Source organism: Elephas maximus, chromosome 7 (assembly GCF_024166365.1).
Source record: "Elephas maximus indicus isolate mEleMax1 chromosome 7, mEleMax1 primary haplotype, whole genome shotgun sequence".
NCBI lineage: Eukaryota > Metazoa > Chordata > Mammalia > Proboscidea > Elephantidae > Elephas > Elephas maximus.
Window position 1 is genome coordinate 25,047,951 of NC_064825.1, and position 24,764 is coordinate 25,072,714.

General features: G+C 37.4%; 1 protein-coding gene across 2 annotated transcripts; it reads left to right on the top strand.

Annotated features, from left to right (window-relative positions):
- The first annotated feature begins 219 nt into the window (after positions 1–219).
- Positions 220–24,548, top strand: FAM76B (family with sequence similarity 76 member B). 2 transcript variants are annotated; one of them, XM_049889549.1, is made up of 10 exons: positions 220–940; positions 1,761–1,825; positions 2,700–2,754; positions 4,018–4,173; positions 5,283–5,482; positions 9,742–9,789; positions 9,995–10,075; positions 10,713–10,848; positions 15,225–15,326; positions 21,735–24,548. In XM_049889549.1, exons 1-10 carry the CDS (start codon positions 854–856, stop codon positions 21,822–21,824), a joined length of 1,020 nt encoding a protein of 339 aa, XP_049745506.1. In that variant the 5' UTR covers positions 220–853; the 3' UTR covers positions 21,825–24,548. The 2 variants fall into 2 exon arrangements, with proteins under 2 accessions (XP_049745506.1, XP_049745507.1); XM_049889550.1 differs by having other exon boundaries at positions 10,716–10,848.
- The last annotated feature ends 216 nt before the right edge of the window (positions 24,549–24,764 follow it).

The following is a 24,764-nucleotide window of genomic DNA, read 5'->3' on the forward strand; positions in this document are numbered from 1 at the left end:
GGCGGGCCTTACCGAGGAGAAAATGTGGGTAAGGAATGGTATTGTCTCCAGTGGCGATTAAACTGAATGGTTGAAACAGAATAAAAACGAATGCGAAGCTCAAAACTCCATCTGTTCCTTTGAGTTAAACACCGGAGAGACCGTCAGCTTGACTTGGTGACGCCTCTCCAGGTGAAGTGCTTACCTTTTGGCGAATAACAAATCGGACTAGGAGGGGCTTAATGATTTGGTCCAATAAAAAGCAAAGAAAAGAGAGAGTCGATACGGAGGAAACCTTTCGCGAACCTTTGCCCAATTAGATTGTGGCGCTCTCACCCAAACCTAGGACTGGCTGTTTGAAATAGCTGCGACGCGGGACTCTGGGCGGAGCGGGTTTAAAGCGGATTTCGCGCGCCGACAGCGTGGGCCTGTTATTGGCCAGCGACTTCCTCCCTTTGTGGGAGCTCCCTGCGTAGCCGGGGTTAGGGGTTGGGAGGAGCGCCCGAGTGACGCAATAGCCTCTGCGGCCAATCGGGGGCGGGAAAGGGAGGCCGAGGAGGAAGCGGATCCGCTGCCGCGCAGCTAAATCGCAGCGAACTATCCGTTTCGTCTCCCTCCGCCGCTATCGGGGCCTAAGCGGGAGCGGCTGGGACGGCGTCGCTGGGTGGGCTGGGGCGGAAGTGGAGGCGGAGGGAGACGACGGTGTCGTTCGCAGGGACTTGGTCTCTCGCGGCAAAGCTCTGGTGGGCGCGAGGCAGGGGGAGGAGGAGGAGGAGGGGCCAGCGGCCCGGGCGGTGGCAGCGGCGGCGCCTGAGTTCCCCGTAGGGCTCCGCCTCGCAGCGGGCGGCGGTAGAGGAGGAGACTGAGGAGCAGGATGGCGGCCTCGGCCTTGTATGCCTGCACCAAGTGTACCCAGCGCTATCCCTTCGAGGAACTCTCCCAGGGGCAGCAGCTCTGCAAGGTCCGTGGGCGCTGCGCGGCGGGCGGGCGGGGTTTCCTTGGCCGTAGCCCTCGGGGGCTGGGAGTCCGCTGCACTGCAGTCCCACACTGCCGGCGCTTCGGGGTTTGGGGGTATGGAGCCTTTGCTACCCGAAGTGGAGACCCCTTAATACAACTGCCTGGGCATCAGCGGGGAAAGGTCCCTAAGAGGGATACAGAATTTTGCCCTCTTCTAAGCGGCCCACGACGGGGCCGACCCTAGCAGCGCCTGGGGGTCTTGGATGGGGCTGAGTGAAGCAGCCACCTGTCTATGCCGCAGAGACCCTGGAGTGGAGATATTTTCATCTCGATTTTCTACCTGGTCTGTCCTCTCCTTCCGCCAGGGGACGGTTTTTGCACTTTCTTGCTAGGAATCTGAAGCCGCAAAGCTGATGGCATCCTTCTTCCCTATCCAGGAAAGAGAAGCGGCTGGCTTGGGAACAGAATGCTCTATGATTTGCAGCACCCTACATCCCGTAAAAGCCGGGATGCTGTCTGTGAGCAACGGTGCAAAATCAGTAGTTTCATATTTAACTAATCCCTGAAATTGGCCCTGACAGTTTTCTTAATTTATTTGTAACATATCTCCATGTCTAATAAAGACAAAGACATGTATGTCTTCCATAAGGAATTATGTCGTAATTGGCTACTGACATGATAAGTCACTCAATTGTCTGTGTTAGGAAACAGGTTTTATTGATGTTTTAGACATCTGACTAGGCGCTAGGCTACGTGATAATTTTCCACCATAAAAGTAAGGTTTGGAACTTTAAGGTAGATACTAATGTATTGTTTCCTTACAGGAATGCCGGATTGCTCATCCTATTGTAAAATGTACTTATTGCAGATCAGAGTTTCAACAAGAGAGGTTTGTATACTTGGACAGTTTTTTTTAACTGTTAAAGACAAAGCATTGCCTTTAAGGAACACTTGGAGATTATAATTTTATGGTTGTTATTAAGTATTTTTAAAAATGGTATTTCTAAATTAAAATTGTAAGCCTTTTACAAGGTGGGAGAGAGAATGTTGCCAAAAAAACAATGGTTGTTTCTTTACAGTTAGGCTTCAGTTTGTATGTCAGGAAATAAAGAATAAATCATTGCACAGAAGATATACAGCCTTGCTAACAAAAACGAAAATTTAAACAACTGCTGTTAAACTATAAAAAAAATTTTTTTTTTCATAAAACATTACTGCTGACATGGATCTGAGGAAAGGTTTATGCTGTTCCCAACTACCTTCCAGGAGTGAAATCTAGTAACTTGTTACCAGTGCAACAACAGCACATACTTTTTAACAGGGCAGTTCCACTTTAAGAACACACACAAGGAAGTAGCCTAAAAGAAGAAAAAATAACTCCACAAGTAAGGATAGATATCATAATAGAGAAGAATGGTCCAGTGGAGAGTTAAGTAGGTACTGATATGTAAAGCTATGCTGTGTGAAGATTTTGGAAATAGGAAGGAAACATTGAGGTTTTTGGTTCGTTTTGTTTTGTTTATGACAAATACACATTAAAAAGTGAAAACATTTATCTCAAATTGGTAGTTTCAGGGGAAGTAAATTTGGGTAATATAACCCTAAAAAGATTCTCTGTAGTTAAAAAAAAATTCTTGGTTTCTATCAGAGTAAATAATTAAAAGTACTGCAAATCTTTGGCTCATCCATTTGCTTATCATTGTGCTAAATTAATTTCAGAAAGCTACGTAAATTTGATCATTTATATATCTTTTCTTTTTCAGCAAAACTAATACAATTTGTAAGAAGTGTGCTCAAAACGTGAAGCAATTTGGCACAGTAAGTATGTTTCATGTTTTCATTTCATGTTATTGTTACTAGTCAATTAGTGTTTTTCACAAAGATCCACCTTTTTAAAATACATGTGTTGCTAGGTCACTGTGAGTCAGAATCAACTCGGCACCAACGGGTTTTATATTCTAAAATGTTTCAACATTATCAACACATTTCATCAAATAAATTTTCTGTAAACAGTCTGATGGGAAGGTTACGGAATTTAACAGCAGTGAAATTGTGTGCGTGATTTACGTATATTGAATTTCGTTGTGAAATTTGTGAAGTAAAAAAGTCAAATACGGTGAATAATGGTTATGGAGAACCTTAATTATCCATAAAGTTAGCATAATCAGACTTTTCCTCCTATTCAGAACTATTGAAAGCAGCACAATTTAAGTGTTTATTCAAAAAAATCAAGGCAGTATCCTAGCCCAAATTCTCTCTTGTGCCTATAAACCCCCCAAAAAACAAACCCGCTGCCGTCGAGTCGATTCCGACTCATAGCGACTCTATAGGACAGAGCAGAACTGCCCCAGTAGAGTTTCCAAGGAGCAGCTGGAGGATTCGAACTGCTGGTCTTTTGGTTAGCAGCAGTAGCACTTAACCACTATGCCACCAGGGTTTCCATTGTGCCTATAAGTACGTTATAATCATTATTGGTTAGAGTTCTGGCTTCAGGGCTCTGTGAAATCCTGAATTGTCTTTTGGATTTCAATGAAAATCAAGCTCTGTTGTTGTTTGTGTTGGATACGTTTGTGTTTTTTTTTTAATTGGAAATTTATATTTAGTATATATTCCTTGCATCATGTGTACGTGTATATAGTGAAAAATTAATAAATTTTTTTTATTTTTTTAGTTAATAGTGTGGTAATTAAGCAGCATATTAGTAGAAATTCATTGCCTCAAATTCTAGATACATGAAACTTTTCTGTACATGTGTGCCTTTATTTTCATTCATTGTACCTTTTTTTGTGTGTAGTTTTTATATTACATAACTTTGCAAATCGTAAGTGTATTTTTCACCATGTTATTTAAAGATTCCAATAGAGAAGCACTGCATTACATGATTCTAGAAATACTCATCAAGTGAATAGAGACATGAAGAATGTCATTGAATATGACAGAGGAACAGACTTGACAGAAAAAAAATTTAGACTTACTGGTGTAATTAATCTCAGAAATATGCCTGTAACACTGATCATGTTTTATGTGGCAAATTTCTAGTCTTTTTAAATGTGTCAGAGAAAGTGTATATCTGTTTTTCAGCCCAAACCTTGTCAGTACTGTAACATAATTGCAGCATTTATTGGCACAAAGTGTCAGCGTTGCACAAATTCAGAAAAAAAATATGGACCACCTCAGACTTGTGAACAGTGTAAACAACAATGTGCTTTTGATCGGAAGGAGGAAGGAAGAAGAAAGGTATGTCTTAATTATAATATTACATCTTCTGAAAATTAAACACAATACCAAACAAGTTGAGGATTATTATAATTAAAACACTGCTGAGACATGATCTCTCCTTTGGGTCTTTGAAAACGGGTTAGGTTAAAGTGCAGGAATGCTAGATTTTTTCCTTACTTGCATCATATGTAGATTCATTTCAGTCAATTGGAATTACTATGCTTTGAAAGTTCTGTACTATTTGGTTATCCCCATTTGATTCAAGAGAATTACTAACTGCTGTTAAGTACATCTTTTCAGTTACTCACCCTTTTTGATGATCAGTTGACGTTGCTGGTGTGAAAAACTACTTGATGGCACATGAGTACTTACAATTTAGTCTTGTGCCTTTTGACCTGAGGTTCATATTTGAAACCATTGTTTGCTTTTCTCTACATACAGTGACATAATAAGTGTATGTGCACGGCATGTCTCTGCTGGCCGACAGTCACGCAAGCCTCCTGTTGTGTCGCAGTTTCAGTGGGTTTGGAGGATAACTGTCTCTTTGAGGGGCTCCCCCGGATCTCTCAAAGCAATGTGTGCATCCTCCCTAGTTGTGAGGTGTCCCTCTAGCACTTGTGTGAGCAAACTAAACAGAAACTTAATGTTATTTCAGTCTTAATTTTGGGAAGAAATCTCTTTCCCTCTCCCGGACATACATATATGTCGTACAGGCTCTCCTGTTTTCTATGAATTCATAATTTTTACTGTAGTGGGAAATATTTTATCACTTTAGTAATTACGTTGTAATTGAGATTCACTTTTTAATGCTTACATAACATTTCTTTGGTGTGTATATGTCATCAACGTATGCTTATTTTCCAGTTAAAAGAAAAAAGGTTAGTATGTTTGACTCTCCAAATTAAAAATGTCTCCAGGCTAATGGGAAGTCTAGATATCGTTCCCACCAGTTTTATCCTTGAACTGACATTTTCCCAAGTTTCAGAAAAGTCTTCATTTCACTTCCGTTTTGCAAGGTCTTCACATTTGTGTGTGTGAGTTACAGCTGGAAGTTGAGCACTTTACATGATTTCACATACAACCAATTTATGGGTGCATTTAGTCTAATACAAATATTTTCTTAAAAGGTTGATGGGAAGTTACTGTGCTGGCTCTGTACTTTATCCTATAAGAGAGTTTTACAGAAGACAAAGGAGCAGAGGAAGAGCCTAGGATCTTCACATTCAAATTCATCCACTTCATCTCTTACTGAGAAAGACCAGCATCATTCAAAACATCACCACCACCATCATCACCATCACCATCGTCACAGCGGTAGCCATCACAAGTAAGTACTTTGAAATCATGTTTTCTGAAGTCCTCCCTAACATTTTAATGACACATCGGTGTTTAGCTTCTTAAAAATATTGACTGTATTAGTCTAGTTTTCATTATACATGGTAAGCTTCTTCAGTGTCTAAGGCTGTTTCCCCACTTAACTCAGTTTATAAAATTACACACATATAGCAGGTTTAGCTGTTTGCCATAATAATAAAGATTGAGGGTACTGCTATATAAAATTATGATTATATCATGAAGCCAAGACAAATACATCAGGGTTAGTTAATGCTTTGTTGGTTTACATAATCAGAAGTCCCAGTATTATTTCCTTGTTTAAAAAATTGTTAGGAATTTATTTGTAAAAATCATATTTATAACAGTTACCAATTTGCTTTACTGAGAACAAATTTAAGCCAGTGAGTAGGAAATAGATTGTAGCACTATCTTTTGTGGTCATGTTAGAAGCATTAGAAATCTTAGAAGTACCTAAAGTGTGAGAAATAATATTAACTAGTAGTACTTTTCTGATTTTAAAGGCGCACAGGCAGGAACTCTGTTCAGATATAGATAATTGCTTGATTCTTAAAGTGGCTTCGGGGCGGGGGGAAGTTATATAGTAGTAATATCTTAACCTTTATGTTAATTGTGGAGAGGGTTTTTTCAGTGTCATTTTAGTCTTCATGGAAGAATCAAGAACATAAAATACAAACAATTAAAATGGAAAAAGCAGGGACATGATACTCATTTTCAGAAGAATTCGATGTTTTTTCCTGACTTTCTTTGATTCTTTAAAGTTTCAGATGTTTAAAAACATAATTCTATCTCTAGAAACATGATTTGCCTACCACTTTAGGAACATATATTGCTGTTTTTGGAATGTTACATAGTTCTATTTTATTAACAAGATTTTATTCTCGGTTGTAGGCAAGCACATAGTAGATCTTTGGGTTTTATGAGACACTGATATTATTTTTTCAGTAGCAGTTTTGCCAGTTGACTCACCATGTCGTACTTCTGTTGCTGTGTGCCGTTGAGTTGATTCCCACTCATAGTGACCCCATGTGACAAAATAGAACTGCCCCATAGTGTTCTAGGCTTTAATGTTTTTGAGAGCAGATCGCCATGTCTTTATTCTGCAGAGCTGCTACAGAGCTCTTGGTTAGCAGCCGAGCATTTTTAACCATTAAACCACCTTATATAATACATATAATAACTTCCAGGAGTCCCTGGGTGGAGCAAATTGTTAAGTACTCGACTACTAGCTGAAAGGTTGGCAGTTCAAACCCACACAAGGTGCCTTGGAAGGCAGGCCTGGCAATCTGCTTCCGAAAAGGTCACAGCCTGGAAAACCCTATGGAGCAGTTCTACTCGGTACACTTGGGGTCTTCATGAGTTGGAATTGATTTGATGGTAACTAACAACATAATGGCTTCTAATCGTGCTGTTTTTAAAGAAATCTCGTGGTCTTTGTATCAGAATATCGCAGGCAACAAAGGAGTATGAATCTCCCTTGGTTTGCTTCTTTAAGAAAATAAGACAGAGTAACTATATACCATAGTGGCATCTGTCAAACCTCCTCCTAAGATTTTGCCAAAATGTCCCTTTCCCCTGTCCTTACAGATAAATTTGTCTTAACATGATGTGAAAGGACACACAGTATGTTTCTAAAGATCAAATTCTGTGACAGTAACAGAATGACATTTCAAAAGTAAAGGGAAAGAGGAAGGTTTTGACTTTCAATTTTTATTTTCCTTTTGTTACTCAAGAGAAACAAACTGGATAATAAAACGTTTTATGAATAGGCAACCAGTTGATATAGGCTTATCTTTAGTTCAGTAGGCTGAAATCATTATGAGGACCATACGTAGTCTAATATATGGTGTTTGAGGAAAACAAAACAAAAAACTAAGATCAAACTGGACCCATTAATGGCCAACCTTCAGGAAGCTAAGATTAGAATCCCAAGTGTTTCTGTTAAATCGTTATTAATGTGATTATTCTCACTTTGAGATCTGGATACTGTTGTTAATCCATGTGTGAGTTTATAGTTTGATAATGTTTATAATGAAATTTTTGAATAAAACAAAAAGAGCTCCAGCTGAATTCCTCACTAGGGTCACCATCCGTTGTCACAAGAAAAGAGTAACTGGAGTTGATGTAATTACAATAATTATTACCCCAACTTGGTATTTATTTAAAGCTGATTCTTAAGAACATGGTCAACTTTTTTGCTTTTGCTTAGAAAACTTACGTAGCTAAAACAGTAGTAGATTTTATACATACAGATGTAAATATGTGTATGCGTATGTGTTAGTGTATGTGTATTCTTGTACTAACTCATATTAAGTCTTTTTACATACGTAACACTTAATTCTCATCTCTCTAGACAGTACGTATATACGTTTTACTGATAAGGGAACTGAGGTTCAGGGATCTTAAGTAACTTGCTCAAGGTCAAATCAAATAGCTCAGGTCTTCCAGTGTCTTCTAACCATATACTATATGCCTTCAACTTTGATAGCAGCTCAGCTAAGATATATAGTATCATACACTGAGAAAATTCGTATATTATATAAGTAAGTGGTTAGTGTCTGGCACCTAAGAGGTGTGTGCTCCGTACATGTTGTTGAGCGAATAAGCTAGGGGTTAGTGAAGGATTGCTTAATGTGCAAGTATAGCTGAAAAAGTGTAGCATAGTGAATTATAGGGTGGCTATTTTTTTTTTTTATTAGTAGCATGGCATAATTGAATAGATGTATTGTAACATTAATTATAAGTAAAAGTGTAATTAGTGTGAAACTTTCCAGTATTTTCAGCATGACTTCTCCAAAGTACACCCATTCCTTACTTCGGGACATGTTTAGGTTCTAAATATCAGGTTGTTATGTGAAAATTGGCGTTAATGTGAAAATGGAGGGTTTTTTGTATGTTTTCAGATCATCCATTTGTCCATTTTATATACACACACGCAAATATATTTTTTAAGAAAATATCATGAAAATAATAACAGCTAAGATTTACTAATGTGCTTATACTGTGATGAGTCCAGTTATAGATTATCCCTATGTGGAGAAGGAGGCTTGGAGGAGACAAAGCTGGAGAAAGCCTGGCTATGTGACTAGAGGGCCCAGGGCTTAATCACTTCACATTGCTCCTGTGCTGGGTCAGAACTTCCCTTGTAGAACTCCCTCAGGGCTCTACTCCCACCCCTGTAAGGCTTGCTCTGCCCTTGGGACCAGGTGAGTCACTGAAGCTCAGGACTTCCTGCAAGGACTCTGGGAGCCTGACTGCCCACTTCAGGCCCAGTTCAGCTCACTTTGGCACGTCATTAAACTTGCATGCATTTCTTCCAAACACCCTCTCCAGTGCCTCTTTGTTTCCTCCCTTCCCACTTCACAGCAATTTTGAGCTACAGGGCTTCAGACCATGTAGGAGCTTGGAGCCCAGAACAGGTGCCAGTTGGCTCAGTACTGCCTTTGCGTCCACCCAGGAAGCTGTCAGGAGAGAGTATAGGGCACAGGGCAGCTCAGCCCAGCTTCCCGGAGGGCACCTGGAGACCCTCCTGGAGGGAGGGGACATTCCGCAGCCATTGCCGCCATGCCTGCCACCTCATTAATGTGCAAAATAGTCCCATAGTAGATTTTTTACTATTGTAGTAAGTGTAAAATATCAAATAACGAGATGCTTGATAAGTGAGGAGTTAGGTGTACCGACTAAAGAAAGATCTAGAGGCTTTGGAGAAGGTTCTTAGGAAAAGTAGGACAGAAACAAAGAAATTAACGTATTTCCTGATTCAACATGACACCCTAATTTGGAGTAATTTAAATTATTCTAAAGGAAGAATTTCCACTTAGAATTATTGGGTAGGCCTGACCTTAAATAGGGATGTAGCATCTTCTGTCTGAAATAGTAAGGGCAGCCTAAGCACAGTGATTCCCAAACTTTATACTGTTCTGGTGGTTTTCGTGCTTATATACCCCAACCCTTAGTATGATATTAAATTGAATTATGGAGGGTCCGATTACAAAGAAAATTCAGTGTCATGCCTTTCTTAAAGAACTTAAGATAGTGGTTGTTTCATTAGAATTTAGTTCTTTAGAATGTGAATCATTCAATATATATTAGTCTGAAAACTTAATTGAATATGCCTTTCTCTGAACAAAATATTACAATTATTTCTAATTTGTTTCCATTTGGAAAGTGTGCTGTTAAATGTAGCCATATTAAATAAATATTGTTATTAGATGTCATTTATATGTCTTTCAGAATCAGCAATTTGAGTCCAGAACAAGAGCAGGGACTGTGGAAACAAAGGTAAGTACATTAACATATTTTCTTAAGTGTTCTGATATGTGTATTTTTCAATGTGACGTCCCTTCAACTTTGTTACTTAAAAAAAAAAAAGTTACTTAGGCTTTAAAAAAGAATCAATAGTGTTCAATAATATTTTGGGAGGAGAATAATTTATCATATGATGCCTCTGCCGTTTTTAATTATTCTTATTAATTTTTGGTTTCAGCCATAAATCCTCTGCAGCAATTCAGAATGAAACTCCAAAGAAAAAGCCCAAATTGGAATCTAAGCCATCTAATGGAGATAGGTAAAAATGAATTCCTTTAGTGTTACGAAAATTCAACTTAAACAGCTATGGTTGATGACTAGTTATTACTAGATAAAAAGAGGAGAAACATATAGCTTCTACATTGAATTCTTCGGATTATCTGTGAGAATAAACAACCAGTTTAAAAACTTTTAAACTTAATTTTGGCAATAAAGTGGCACTGAACTATGTTGTTCTGTTTGGGAAATAAATATGGGTTTTGAAAAAAAGAAAACATCTGAACTGAGAATATTCTCTTTACCTTAATTATCCATCAAAGAAACACAAATAGATGTGGTATTTTAAATTGACCTGTTTTTAGATTTAAAATACTAGCGCAACTTTGTTTTAGTTCATTAGCCAAAAGTTTGCTGATGTTACTGTAGAAATTGGCTGCCTATTGCTTTACACTAGAAGTATTGACCCCCTAAAAGCTAATACTGAATTATATTTCTGCAGGTGTATGTAATGTGTGCCATTAGTAAGGTAATTTGCCAGTTGCATCCATTTCTGTCAGGTACATATTTTTTTGCATTAGCCTTAAGGATGTTTGTGGAATTGTCTAATTTATGCAATTTGAACACCTGTTAATTTTCCTTCTATTTTGTTTAACTGTGTTTTACTTTTTTCTTTTTAGTAGCTCTATAAATCAGTCAGCAGATAGTGGGGGAACAGACAATTTTGTCCTTATAAGTCAACTGAAAGAAGAAGTGATGTCACTTAAGCGTCTCTTACAGCAAAGAGACCAGACCATTTTAGAAAAAGATAAAAAGGTAAGAACATGGTTCACTGAACCCTGGCAAGATTTACATCTTGGCTATTGCTTGGTAATTGCAAATCTTACTAAACAACCTGTTGCTGACAAGTCAATTCTGACTCAAAGTGATGCTGTAGGACAGAGTAGAACTGCTCCATAGGGCTTCCAAAGCTATAAGTCTTTACAGAGGCAAACTGCCACATCTTTCTCCCTTGGAGCAGCTGGTAGTGGGTTCACACCACCAGGTTTCAGTTAGCAGCCAAGCGTTTAACCACTGTGCCACCAGGGCTCCTTAGACTTCCTTTTGTAATTTGATGATGATTGTTGCACGCGATTCTTATAAGATACATTACAAAAGCTCAGTTGAAACCTAAGCCATCTAGTGAAGATCAGTAGAAATGGTCTTTTGGAATTTTAGTTCTAAGAGTTGACTGAACTAAGCTAATTAAATTTGTAGTAATTTCTGAACATTAATTAGGTTTTATTAAACATGTAATTTTAAAATAAATCTAATGTCTTAATTTGAAACTGAGATGTAAATGGAATACTGTGTGAAATCTTGTGACTTAAAGTAATTGAATATAGACTCTTTGACATACTGATCATGCATTTGTTTCAATAAAGGTCAAAGAGCTGGTGAAAACTAATGTTTTGAGAATTTTGTCTGTGGTTGTCTTTGATTAGCAGTAGGTATCAGATCATTTTGTACTAAGGAAGTGTACTTACTGGGACTTCCCTGTATCAGTTAGATCAAGAGGGGTATTAAATATATTATCTATTTATTGAAAAGAAAAATGGTAACAATTTTAGACAGTTAAAAGTTTCCTTATGGTATGAAATTAGGATAGTATGTCGGGTAGATACGGGGCAAGAAACAGCATTGAAATCGTTTAGCCATACCAAAGTTTACATCTTGGAGCCCTGGTGGTGCAGTGATTGAGCACTTGGCTGCTAGCCAAAAGGTCAGCAGTTCAAGCCCACCAGCTGCTTCATGGGAGAAAGATATGGCAGTCTGCTATCATAAAGATTATAGCCTTGGAAACCCTATGGGGCAGTTCTACTCTGTCCTACAGGGTCACTATGGGTCGGAATTGTATTGACGGCAGCAGGTTTGGTTTTTTGGTTTTAAGTTCACATCCCAATTCTAGTACTTCGAGCAGACTGCATGACTTTGAGCAGAATGCTTTCACCTCTTTGTACAACCTCAGTTTTCTCATTTTAAAAATGTGGGCATTGATACCATCTCATGGGGTAGTTGTGATTAAATGAAAATGCATCATACCTAGTAGAGCTTCGATGTTTAAGTGTTCATAACTGCTATTACTGATATTTGGTCATTTTTGAGTATAGAATCTACTTTTACACTTGTTTTATGATCTTCAGACTATAGCTGGACTTATATTAAGCATCTTCTGCAATAGGAAGATATTAAAAATATTTTTTAGAATTATAAACGACATCATTATGCATATATACATGAATTATCCATCTCTGAGTATCTGTCGCACTGCTTGAGCTGGCTTTTACCTCTGACGTTCAACATCTTTCCAATCATCCTTTTCATCTATTCACTGTCCACCCAGCTGTCTACTCACTCACTCATTGAGCCATCCACGATCCATCCACTCATCCTATTCATCTACTCATCTGTCCACCCAGCTGTCTACTCACTGACTCATTGACTCATCCACCATCCGTCCACTCATCCTATTCATCTACTCATCTGTCCACCCAGCTGTCTACTCACTGACTCATTGACTCATCCACCATCCGTCCACTCATCCTATTCCTCCCCTCATCTGTCCACTCAGCTGTCTACTCACTCACTCATTGACTCATCCACCATCCATCCACTCGTCCTATTCATCTACTTATTTGTCCGCTCAGCTGTCTTCTTACTCACTCATTGACTTATCTACCATCCTTCCACTCATCCTATTCATCTCATCTATCCACTCAGCTGTCTTCTTACTCACTCATTGACTTAGCTACCATCCATCCACTCATCCTATTCATCCACTCATCTGTCCACTCAGTTGTTTACTCACTCACTCATTGACTCATCCACCATCCATCCACTCGTCCTATTCATCTACTCATCTGTCCACCCAGCTGTCTACTCTCATTGACTCATCCATCTCCTCCATCTACTCATGCTGTTAATTTACTCATCTCTCCACCCAGCTGTCTACTCACTGACTCATTGACTCATCCACCATCTACCTCCTCCATCCACTCATCCTATTCATCTACTCCCTGTCCACCCAGCTGTCTACTCACTCACTCATTGACTCATCCACGTGTTGACGATTAGTCGATTTAACTTTATTTTAATACATTTGTACCTTTAAGCAAATTCAGCACATGAAAATTAGAATTTACAAATAAGATAAAAATAAAATAGCATTGGTGTCTTATATTTTATGGTTCCTTTTGATTTGATTAACAGCAGGATTTTTTAAATGAATGTACTTTTGTGGAAATTTCCTCTGTGCACAAATTTAGAGACACTTTCTTGCACGGAGCCAAATATTTCATGTTAACCTAAATAAAAGTTGAATAAAATGATAAGTTTGCAGGAAAACAACAGTGATTCCCAAACCAAATAGTAATGAATTGTGGGATAAGGACTGTTTTTTAGATTTTTATTTTCCTGTTCTTAGCGTACTTATTCTACATTAATGCAGTTTGTTGAATGTTTTCTGCTTCTGTTAGTGTTCTTTTTTGAAAAACACGGGGATTGAAATTAACAATGTTAGGAGAAAAATAATCATTGTAAACCTGAAATAGCTACGCATTTACAACTTTTTTTTTTTAAAGTAAATGTAAGACAACTAAATTATCTTTCTGAATTTATTTCACAGTTACTGAGTGACTTCTAGAGCCAGGCACTTTACCAGATCATGAGGATATAAACATGAGTAAATGAACTTCTGAAAGTTCACAGTCTGGAGGCAACTCAGTGTAGTGAACTGACGTTTAAAAACAAGAATTCCTTTGTAGTATATAAAAAGGAGGAAAAGAGAATTCAGTTATTCTGTTACTGTGACAAAAACAGAAACCCTGATGCAGAGTGGTTAAGCGCTACGGCTGCTAACCAAAAAGGTCAGCAGTTTGAATCCACCAGGAGCTCCTTGGAAACTCTATGGGGCAGTTCTACTCTGTCCTGTAAGGTCACTATGAGTTGGAATCGACTCGATGGCTGTGGGTTTGGTTTTTTTTTTTTGGTTTGGTGACAAAAACAGTGGCTTTTATTCAGAAAGAAATGTAAGATGCCATGACTTTATGTTGTATGTTTTTCAGCCTACTAGCTATTAGGTTAATACAGTAATGACCATATTAACCTTTAAAGCTTACGTAATGAAAGCCATTTAAGAATAACCTGTAGCCTTTGTCTGCATGGTTCTGGTAATGAAAATATGTAATACCAACTTTTTTTTAGTTGGAAGTCACAAAATTTTGTACTTTTGTATATGTCATTTATATTTATAAAATAGTTGTTATGAAACCTTTTTTGCTTCTTGAAACCACTAGGTTTTTTTTGTTTGTTTGTTTTTACGTTTATCTAATTCAGCCCAAATTTTAAAGTAACTCCATTTCCCTTCTCATTCCACATTAGTTGTACTTCTGTGGTTTGTTCTCCATTTTTAACTTATAAAATAAATAGACTGCAGCTCTTGGTTAATAAGACTGCTCCTCTTTAGACTTGCCCAGTGTGAAACTTCTCCTTTTATTGTTGAAAGATTATTTTAACCTGAAACCAGTTTTAATGTTTTCTTTGTGAAACACATCACTAATATGAAGCACATTTTAATTTAAGCATTTTCAAAGGTACTAGCCCTAAAGCTTTCCTGTTGGGATATCAGTCACCAAACTCTTTGACCAGTGACACACCACCTTTTGAAAAAGGGGCAGAGGCATATTCTCAAAAGTTTTACTGATGGTAAACATTGCTATCTTAATGTTAAAATTACACTATAGTAAAGTAGGGAGGCGCCCTGGTGGTGCACTGATTAAGCGCTCAGCTGCTAACCAGAAAGAAAAGTCAGTGGTTCAAAGCCACCAGCTGTTCCATGGGAGAAAGTTGTGGTAGTCTGCTTCCGTAAATATTTACAGCCTTGGAAACCCAATGGGGCAGTTCTACTTTGTCCTATATAGGGTCACTATGAGTTGAAATTGACTCAGTGACAGTGGGTTTGGGTTTTTTGGTTTATTGTAAAATAAGTAGAATTCATCATTTTACAAAGAAATTCTAGATAGGATGTAAAACTCAGAAAATTGGTATTAGTGTCTTCCATATATGTAATGGTGAGTTTGTTGCAAAGGAATATTAAGAATGGTGTGTTTTTGTGGATATATTTCTTTTTTTTTTTTTTTTTTTTAATCCCTCAGCTAACTGAACTAAAGGCAGACTTTCAGTACCAGGAGTCGAATTTGAGAACAAAGATGAACAGCATGGAAAAAGCTCACAAAGAAACTGTGGAACAACTACAGGTAAATGACATCATTTATATAAATTGAGTGTCAGGCAAGGGTTGCTAAACTCAGCTAAAACATTCACCGACTTAGGCTACTATATTTTTATTAGTATTTGTGCATTTTCATCTTTGTTTTGACTTTATGTTAATTGTTAAGTCCTGATCCCATTAAAAGTTATAGTTTGGAATCAGTTGAAAGGTGATTCAATACATTAGTCCTGGAAACTTTGCCCTAAACCTCAACTGTGTCCCACTGTTCTCCTGCTCCATCAGGGATTCTCTGTTGTGTTCCCTGTCAGAGCAGCAGTCGGTGGTAGCCGGGCGCCGTCTGGTTCTTCTGGTCTCAGGTTGGTGTAGTCTCTGGTTTATGTGGCCCTTTCTGTCTCTTAGGCTCATATTTACCATATGGCTTTGTTGTTCTTCATTCTCCTCTGCTCCAGGTGGGTTGAGACCAATTGATGCATCTTAGATGGCCGCTTGCTAGTGTTTAAGACCCCAGACACCTCTCACCAAAGTGGGATGCAGAACGTTTTCTTAATAAATTTTGCTATGCCAGTTGACCTAGGTATCCCCTGAAACCATGGCCCCCAAACCCCTGTCCCTGCTAATCTGGCCTTCAAAGTGTTCAGTTTATTCAGGAAGCTACTTTTGGAGAAACAGGCTTTTTAAGGTTAAGTCTTAAATGCGTAGGGGCAGCCAGCACACAGGCTTCTGACCGATGGGAGGAAGCAACTTCAGAAGGAAGAAATTAATACTGTCCTGGCTTTTTTAAAACATAACTCCGGAGGGTACTTGGCTATTACTGTGTTTTAGTTTTATATTCTTTTTACTTCTTTGCAAGTAGCTTAAATTGAATAGGATTGAAAAGTGGATTTCAGAACTTGTTGAAATTACTGGTATAGATTGTCTGCTTTTAACCCTCATCTACTGTTTGAAAGAATTTTTAAGAGGAACTTTGCATAGAACCTAGTACATGGTAAGCATTCAAATACTTAAGTGAATGAGTGGTGGCTTGTGGAAATGCTCATCTGCCCTGTCTTGAGAGAGTGCTCATATTGTATATTAGGCTTCTTGTACATGATGGTACAGGATGGTTTTCATCCACCACAAATATTATATTTAGTTTTATGATACTCTTATTTTTCTCATTCAGTTTCTAATGCTGGGTGATTACCTGGGGGCAAAATATTCCATAAGATGATCTTGGATTTAATGAGATGTAACCAAAACTCTGGAGTAAATCCAGACTGAAATAAAGAAAAACTGAGCAGTTCTTGGATATGATTTAAATGTGGTAATTATCACTATTCAAAAGAGAAGTTTTTCTTTCGTTTTGTTTTGTTTTGATCATAGCTGTAAGAATAATGGAACCTCTCTGACATCATAGCCTGGTTGGCATCTTAAGCCCAGCTCCTCTTGATCGGTAGATGAAGCTTCATATAGTAAAGTAGTAACTAATATTTGTATAGAAGTGTGGCTTTTTTTTTTTTCATTCTTGTACTTTAGACCAAGGTTTACAGACCAAGCTAGCTTCTCATTAAACAGTACACATATTGTTTTATGACATTGGTTAACAATCTCACAACATGTCAGCACTTTGCTTTCTCAACTTTGGGTTCCCTGTTATCAGCTTTCCTGTCCCTCCTGCCTTCTAATCCTTGCCCCTGGGCTCGTGTGTCTCTTTAGTCTCATTTTGTTTTATGGGCCTGTTTAATCTTTGGATGAAGGGTGAACCTCATGAATGACTTCGTTTCTCAGCTAAATGGGTGTCCAGGGCCATACTCTTGGGTTTCCCCGAGTCTCTGTCAGGCCAGTAAGTCTGGTCTTTTTTGGGAGTTAGAATTTTGTTGTGCATTTTTCTCCAGCTCTGTCCGGGACTATCTGTTGTGATCCCTGTCAGAGCAGTCAGTGGTGGGAGCCAGGCACCATCTAGTTGTACTGGACTCAGGTAGAGGCCGTGGCAGTTGTGGTCCATCAGTCCTTTGGACTAACCTTTCCCTTGTGTCTTTAGTTTTCTTCATTCTCCCTTGCTCCAGATGGGGTGAGACCAGTGGAGTATCTTAGATGGCTGCTCATAGGCTTTTAAGACCCCAGACACTACTCACCAAAGTAGAATGTAGAACATTTTCTTTGTAAACTGTGTTACGCCAGTTGAGCTAGATGTTCCCCAAGACCATGGTGCCCACAGCCCACAGCCCTCAGCCCAGTAATTCAGTCCCTCAGGGAGTTTGGATGTGTCTGTGGAGCTTCTATGACCTTGCCTCAGATAAGTTGTGCAGGCTTCCCAGTACTGTGTACTGTCTTACCCTTCACCAGAGTTACCACTTACCTATTGTCTATTTAGGGTTTTTCCATCCCCCTCCTCCCCTCCCCCGTAACCATCAAAGATTGTTTCTTTTTGTGTGTAAACCTTTTCATCAGTTTTTAAAGTAGTGGTCTCATACAATATTTGCCCTTATGTGATTAATTTATGTCACTGAGCATAATGTCCTCCAGATGCATCCATGTTACGAGATGCTTTGCAGATTCATCATTGTTCTTTATCATTGCATAGTACTCCGTTGTACGAATGTACCATAGTTTGTTTATTCATTCACCTGTTGATGGGCATCTAGGTTGTTTCCATCTTTTTGCTATTGTGAACAGTGTTGCAGTGAACATGGGTGTGCATATGTCTATTTGTGTGATGCGTGTTATTTCCGTAGCATATATTCCTAGGAGTAGGATTCCTGGATTGTATGGTATTTATATTTCTAGCTTTCTAAGGAAGCGCTATATCATTTTCTAAAGTGGTTGGATCACTTTGTATTCCTACCAGCAGCCTCTCCAACATTTGTTGTTTTCTGTTTTTTTGATTTGTGCTAGTAATGCCAGAGTGAGATGGTATCTCATTGCAGTTTTGATTTGCATTTCTCCAGTGGCTAGTGATTGTGAGCATTTCCTCATGTGTATGTTAGCTGCTTGAATGTAGAAGTGTGACATTTTTTATGGGAATTTACATGTTATTTGTTTTTTATAATAACTCTAAGTTATGTAATATACCCATCTTATAGACGAAACTGTGGTAATACAATTAGTAAGTAGAGAACACTGGTGGTACAGTGTTTAAGGCATTCAACTGCTAAGCTCAAGGTCTTTGGTTCGAACCCACCAGTGGTGCCACAGGAGATGTGGCAGTCTGCTTCTGTAAAAATTACGGCCTTGGAAACCTGTGGGGCAGTTCTACTCTGTCCTTTAGGGTTGCTATGAGCTGGAATCAGTCAGATAGCAACGAGTTTGGGTTGCCCTTTTTTTTTTTTTTTTTTAAGAACCTACAGCTGTGTCTTCTGACTCAGATATAACTGTACTTTCCCCTGTTCTACACTGGCTCCTCCTGCTTTGAGTCCCCAGCTTCTATCTATTTTATCCTTGTTATCAGACCAACTTTCTTTTGTGTTATTGCTGGAGACATCTGTCACTGTTAAGGTGCCCCCTTTTTACTCCACCTCCTTTAACAACCCAGTTTTGACTAGTAAGATTCTCTACTAAGTGCAGTTAATGTAGTTACTTAATTTTCATATCTATATGTGATAAGGAATTGACTGCTATGACAGAAAATTTACCTTGTTGGTAGTTCTTAAAACCAAACTTATTAAATAAGCAGTCAGCATCAGAAGACAAAATTGCTTAAAATACAGAACAACAGCCCTCCAAATTATCTAAAGTGCCACATAAAAATTCTACCTTTTTGTCCAGTGTTTCATCCTCTATGTAATGAGAATAGTAAAAGTACCCAAATCAAAAAAAAAATTCTACCTTTTGTTGAGTAGACAAGTGGATAAAAAGGAAAGGGAACTAACAATTTGGCTACCATGTACCAGCCCCAGTGTTATGCTATGTATTTAGTTCTTTCAGCTCAACTCAAGGCCTTTGGCTGAGTTTCTGTTACCAATGAGAAGGTATACTCCAGGTTACATAGCAGATAAGTGGCAGAGCCAGGATTCAGAGCAGGGTCTGTGTGATTCTTGAGATGTTCTTTCTTTTATGTCAGTGTTTTCGAAACAATTTTTGACTTAACTTGCTTAAGAGTTTTAAAAGCATTTCACTGATTTTCTTTTGCAGGGTGCATAATAAAGTAATTTTAGGGTAACAAACTTTATATATTTAAGTATTGTGTTATGAAATTCATTTCTAATTATTTGCATTAGAATAAGAGAAATTTGGATTTGTCTCCATTTAACAATTGAGGCACTGTTTATTTTTCTTAAATACTTTTTCTTGCATGATTCATCAACAAATAAGTTCATTCGTGCATTTGATTAGGGGACTGAATATACAGGTGCAAAATGAAGATTGCCGAAGTGTCAAAAATAGAAAAAGCTGCTTTTAATATCGCATGTTAAAGTGCTTTTATTTTACACTTAGAATATGAAATTTATAAATTTGGGGTTTTTTGTTTGTGTATCTTGATGATTGAAAAAACGTGATTTGAAGATTCACCTTTAAATGATTTGGGATGTTAGTATAAGCGTTTTTATGTAAATGTAACACAGATCTGTGGAGATCGCTTTTAGGCAAATTTGCAGAAGTGTTCTTTTTTAATGCCCTTCATTAAATTGTATTTTTAATTTTTCTGTTTCTTAAGTTTCCTGTCTTTAGCCAGTGGGTCTGTTGTAGTTATAAATAGTAGGCAGCTAACGTTAAAAAAGAAAACCACCACATTGACTAGGACTGGTCAGCTGAGTAACAAACCCATTGATCGGGAGTGTGCTCACTTGATTTTCACTAACTGCCAGGCATTCTCACTTGATGTGCCCTATGAGTTTCTTAGGCTGTTTAGTTTAACCAAAAAAAAAAAAAAAACCAAACTTGTTGCTGTCAGTTCAGTTCTGACTCAGCGACCCCATAGGGCAGAGTAACCAAACAAAAAACCAAACCCAGTGCTGTCGAGTCGATTCTGGCTCACAGGGCAGAGTAGAACTGCTTTCATAGGGTTTCCAAGGAGTGATTAGTGGATTTGAAGTGCTGACCTTTTGGTTAGCAGCTATAGCTCTTAAGCACTTTGCCACCAGGGCTCCAACCATTATATAGAGAAACCTTATTATGTGGAAAACTTATTAATCATGCTGCCAAACATAAAAAGCTATTTGATTTACACGTAAAAGATAGCATTGGGAATATTTGCATTTTGGAGGTCATAGGTGTTAATTAGGGAAAGTTGGATTGGAGAAGGCAGGTAGAAGCACAAAGCCTGAAAAAATTTATATTTCATGAAACTGCTTTAAGATGTTTAAGGCAAGGTATTACTTGGCCATACAAAGACTCGATTAGAGTAGAAGAAGAAAGTACTGAGGTTAAGAAAGTCTTATCTGGAGAAAAAATTTTTAAGAGCTGTAGACAAAAATGATTTTCAACCATATGGCACAGGATTTCTTTTTAAAAATTTGTTATATTTAGGGCAGCATTCAGGTTTCAAACTGTTTTCAAAGCTCCTCCCATTTTGGCCCAAAACTTCAAAGTAGTTGCTCATTAATATATTTGTACACTGGGAGCCCCTTTTCTTTGTGTTCCCACGGTTAAGAGGCTGCATAGGAAGGCAAAGGCAGTCAGAATATGAAAATACTGAAGTCCCTACTTACACATGCGCCCTCACTAACCACTAGTGACTGTCGTAGCTCGGACTCGTTGGCCCAGTAACAGTCTTTGTCAGCGAGTGATAGAACGTTTGATAACGAAGTGCAAATTCGCATCACTGGCAGATGGAAATTTTGAATCTTTCCCAAAAAAGATTTCAAGCTGTGGCGAACTGAGAAACAGTGATGTGTAACTATGCAAATCACACAGAGTCAGTGTCAGATAAATGTATGGTAATTTAAGGAAAGGAAATAAAATCAGAAAGGGTACTTCAAAAGCACAATATTTGACCGTCATTAAGGAAGTCCTTTTTGCAAAACTAACCTTTTATGATTGTACTGTAGAAAGGTAAACGTCAAATGAGAGCCGTCATATAATTTGTCAGGAAATATTCCTCCCAAATCAACACCTGATTCATTCGTTGGTGTTATTAATTATGAAACACACCTTATTTTTAGAGTTTTTTCATTTATGTTTTTAAGTTAAAGGGCCAATCTTTTTTTCCCTCCTATTTTTTTTTTTTACTATGAAATTTGGACTCTTAAGTGCATTCACTTTAAGTTGCGTTTTTCATAAGCAATTGTATCTTTTGATAAGAAATTAATATTGACATTTACAAAGGGGGCTGGTAAACCAATCAAGCATTTTCCTTCTACATATCCAACATTTAAGAGATGAATTTAAATATACCAATTTTTTCATTTGATTGTCTTGTTTCACAAAAATCTTGTTTATATAAATGAAGAGAACAGATTTAAATAGCACAACTCAATAATATTTCACATATTATCAATGTTTTTGTCTCCCACAGGCCAAAAACAGAGAACTACTCAAGCAGGTTGCAGCATTGTCAAAGGGTAAAAAGTTTGACAAAAGTGGAAGTATACTGACATCTCCTTGAGAAAGTAGTTATTCATTTAGTGTTTCTACTTAAAATGTAAATTTGGAAAAGAAAATTCTGTGAAGCCCTTAAATTCTGTGTAGTGGAAAAATATTTTTGCACATCAAATGAATTGGCATGTTTCCTATTCACTTTTGTAACTGATATGCAGCATTTTTTAAGTTGTTAAAACATTTAAATAAAACTTCAACTGGTTTGAAGTAACTTTTTAATTATTTGATATCCAGGAGCTTTCTTGCCAGCAATAGTATTAACAGTTGTAAAGGAGTGCATGAGTAGTGCTCTTCATAAAAACACGACATGCAATAATAGAGTAGGTATGGTTTTAAAAAGTTAAAACAGCAGGGTTTTTTGTTTTGTTTTTTGTTTTTACACTATGCTGATTTCAGATAAACGGTTTTCAATTTAGAAATATAAAAACTTTTAAATAAGGAAAATGGTAAACACTGGCTTTTTGATAATTATGTTTTTACTTTGCATCAACATGAATTTAGGAAAGAATCATGGTGCTTTTATTAAACTTCAGAGTATATGTAAATATGTTTTTTAAAATTACATCATTAACATTAGTAACCTAGTATTTTCATCATTGGTATAGGACTTAATGTTTATTGTACAGTTTCAAGGTAAAATGTGTTTTTGTTTTGTAAAAACTACTGTAGATTTTTACTTACAAGTGCCTTTTTGCCACCTAATGTTTTTATTTATAGGAATGCTGATCTTTTGTATATACAGTTTTAAAATCATGTTTACTAAATGTTTGTATATAAGTGCATATGTACAGAAGCCTATTTCAAAAGAAAATCAAAGTTGCTAGTAAAATGTTTGAAGTTGCATTAAGAACTAACTGATAACGCATATAGACTTTAGATGATTTTGTGGTTTGTTTCTGTGTGATAAGGGAAGGTGTTGGTCACTGAATTATGTCAAAATACTTCCCAAAGATTTAATATTAAATCATTTCTGATAATTTTATTTTTTATGTCATATGGCTTCATGTTCATATTATGTGATTTACATATTTTGCTTTTATAAAATTTATGTTTCTACAGTGATCTATATTTCTGCTTTCCATATGTGTGGTTATCTAAGTTAATATTTATGTACACGATGCTTAATTTGTAAATTTTAAGCAAATGTGGAAAAAATTAAATAATTTTTTCATCCAGTCTGTGACTACTTTGAATAAATTGGAATTTACTGTAAGATTTGGGCGCTATTTGTAAGAAAACTGTTTCGACATCTTCAAAACTGTCTGTAAAAGGCTAGGGTAGAGTGGGATAGGTTATGTGAAGTTACTGACTAATTATATTCCGATCCAGTGATTTTCATCCTGTAATGGGATTGATCTTCTACTTAATGAATACCAGTTCAGACTTTTAGTTCAATTTTAAAGCATCCATGTAGCATGAAATTTTTTTTTCTCCTAGGAACTTGTGGATACTTATTAAGTTCGTCAGTTCTGAAGATTTTTATTATAAGCAAGCATTGATTATGAATGTCGTATTGAAGATTGTCTTCCTGAGCACATAGGAAGTTTGTCTTTCCTAAGCACATAGGAAGCTTTTATCGATCCTTTTTAACGTGGCTTGCACTTCGGTATGTTATTTCTATGTTGTTAGCTGCTGTTGAGATGGCCCCCAGCTCATGGTAACCCAGTGCACAAAGGGATCAGACAGTTGGTATCCATAGGGTTTTCCCTGGCTGATTTTTCAGAAGTACATTGCCAGGCCTTTCTTCCTAGTCTGTCTTATTCTGGAATCTCTGCTGAACCCTATTCAGCATCATAGCAACATAATCCCCCACTGACGGACGAGCTGTTCCTCCAGCTACAGCTTAAGCGACACCACTCGCTTCTTGTCTGGCTTGGGGATACACCTAACCTGGAGTAACTTTCACGAGATAGCAAAAGATTGAGTCAGTCAGACGTGGAAAAAGTAAGTTTATTTTTATGAGGTTTTTATGGGATCTTCCTAAATTTGTATTCTCAACCATGATAGATAATGCTTTCTGAACGTGGATTTTAATGTTTGCAGGACTTGCTAAATTCATAAGATAGTCCATTACCTTTCTTTAAAATTTATGTTTTATATTCTGGTTTCATGCCATTTGTCAGTCCACAGTGGTCATTATGGTTTTAAACTGTAGAGTAGTACTTACACCCTAATGGAGCTGCTACAGAAGTAAGTCTCCCATCACCCCCTTATTTAAGTAACAAATTAAGAATCAGTCTAAATAATTAAAAAAAAAATTAGGCCTTGTAAATTTCAAGGCTAAAACTGTTTAGGGGCTTCACAGTATTTAGTCCTAAATAAAATACCCTCTCTTTATTCCATGACCTTATTTTATAAATTAAATTTTTTGAAATTGTGTAAACTAGTCATTGAGTCCCAGTCCTGGATCTGTAGTGTATTGACATAATGAGCTGATAATCTTTAAATGTGGATATGTAAGGAGATACTATGGTGTGCTGTATTGTGCATTTTAGCCTGTTTTCAGCTATTAATGAACATTTGCCAGTGAGAGTCATTTTGGCTCAAGTTATTTATGAATCAATAGCCTGTGAATATTGCAGTCCTTTTTAGATTGTATTGGTCTAAATATGCATTCTGCAGTGGACCTGTTAAGCTGTTCACATGTATAAACTATTGAAATACTGTACTTGTACACATCTGACTGTTGACATTTTGTACTTTTTTTTCTAAATCTAATATTTCACAATAAAACACGTCAAAAGCTTTGTATTAGTTTCCTATTGCTGCTGTGATAAATTACCACAAACTTAGTGACTTAAAACAATGCAAAGTAATTCTCTTAACAGTTCTGGAGACCAGAAGTCCAAAATCAGTTTCACTGGGCTAAAATCAAGATGTCATCAGGGCTGGTTCTTTTTGGAGGCTCTGGGGAAGATCAATCCATTTCTAGCTTCTAGAGTTGCAT

Coding starts and splice junctions, on each gene's coding strand:
- FAM76B (XM_049889549.1), top strand. CDS start 854: ATGGCGGCCTCGGCCTTGTATGCCTGCACCAAGTGTACCCAGCGCTAT. Junction 941..1,760: donor AGGGGCAGCAGCTCTGCAAG/GTCCGTGGGCGC, acceptor GTTTCCTTACAG/GAATGCCGGATTGCTCATCC. Junction 15,327..21,734: donor AAACTGTGGAACAACTACAG/GTAAATGACATC, acceptor TGTCTCCCACAG/GCCAAAAACAGAGAACTACT.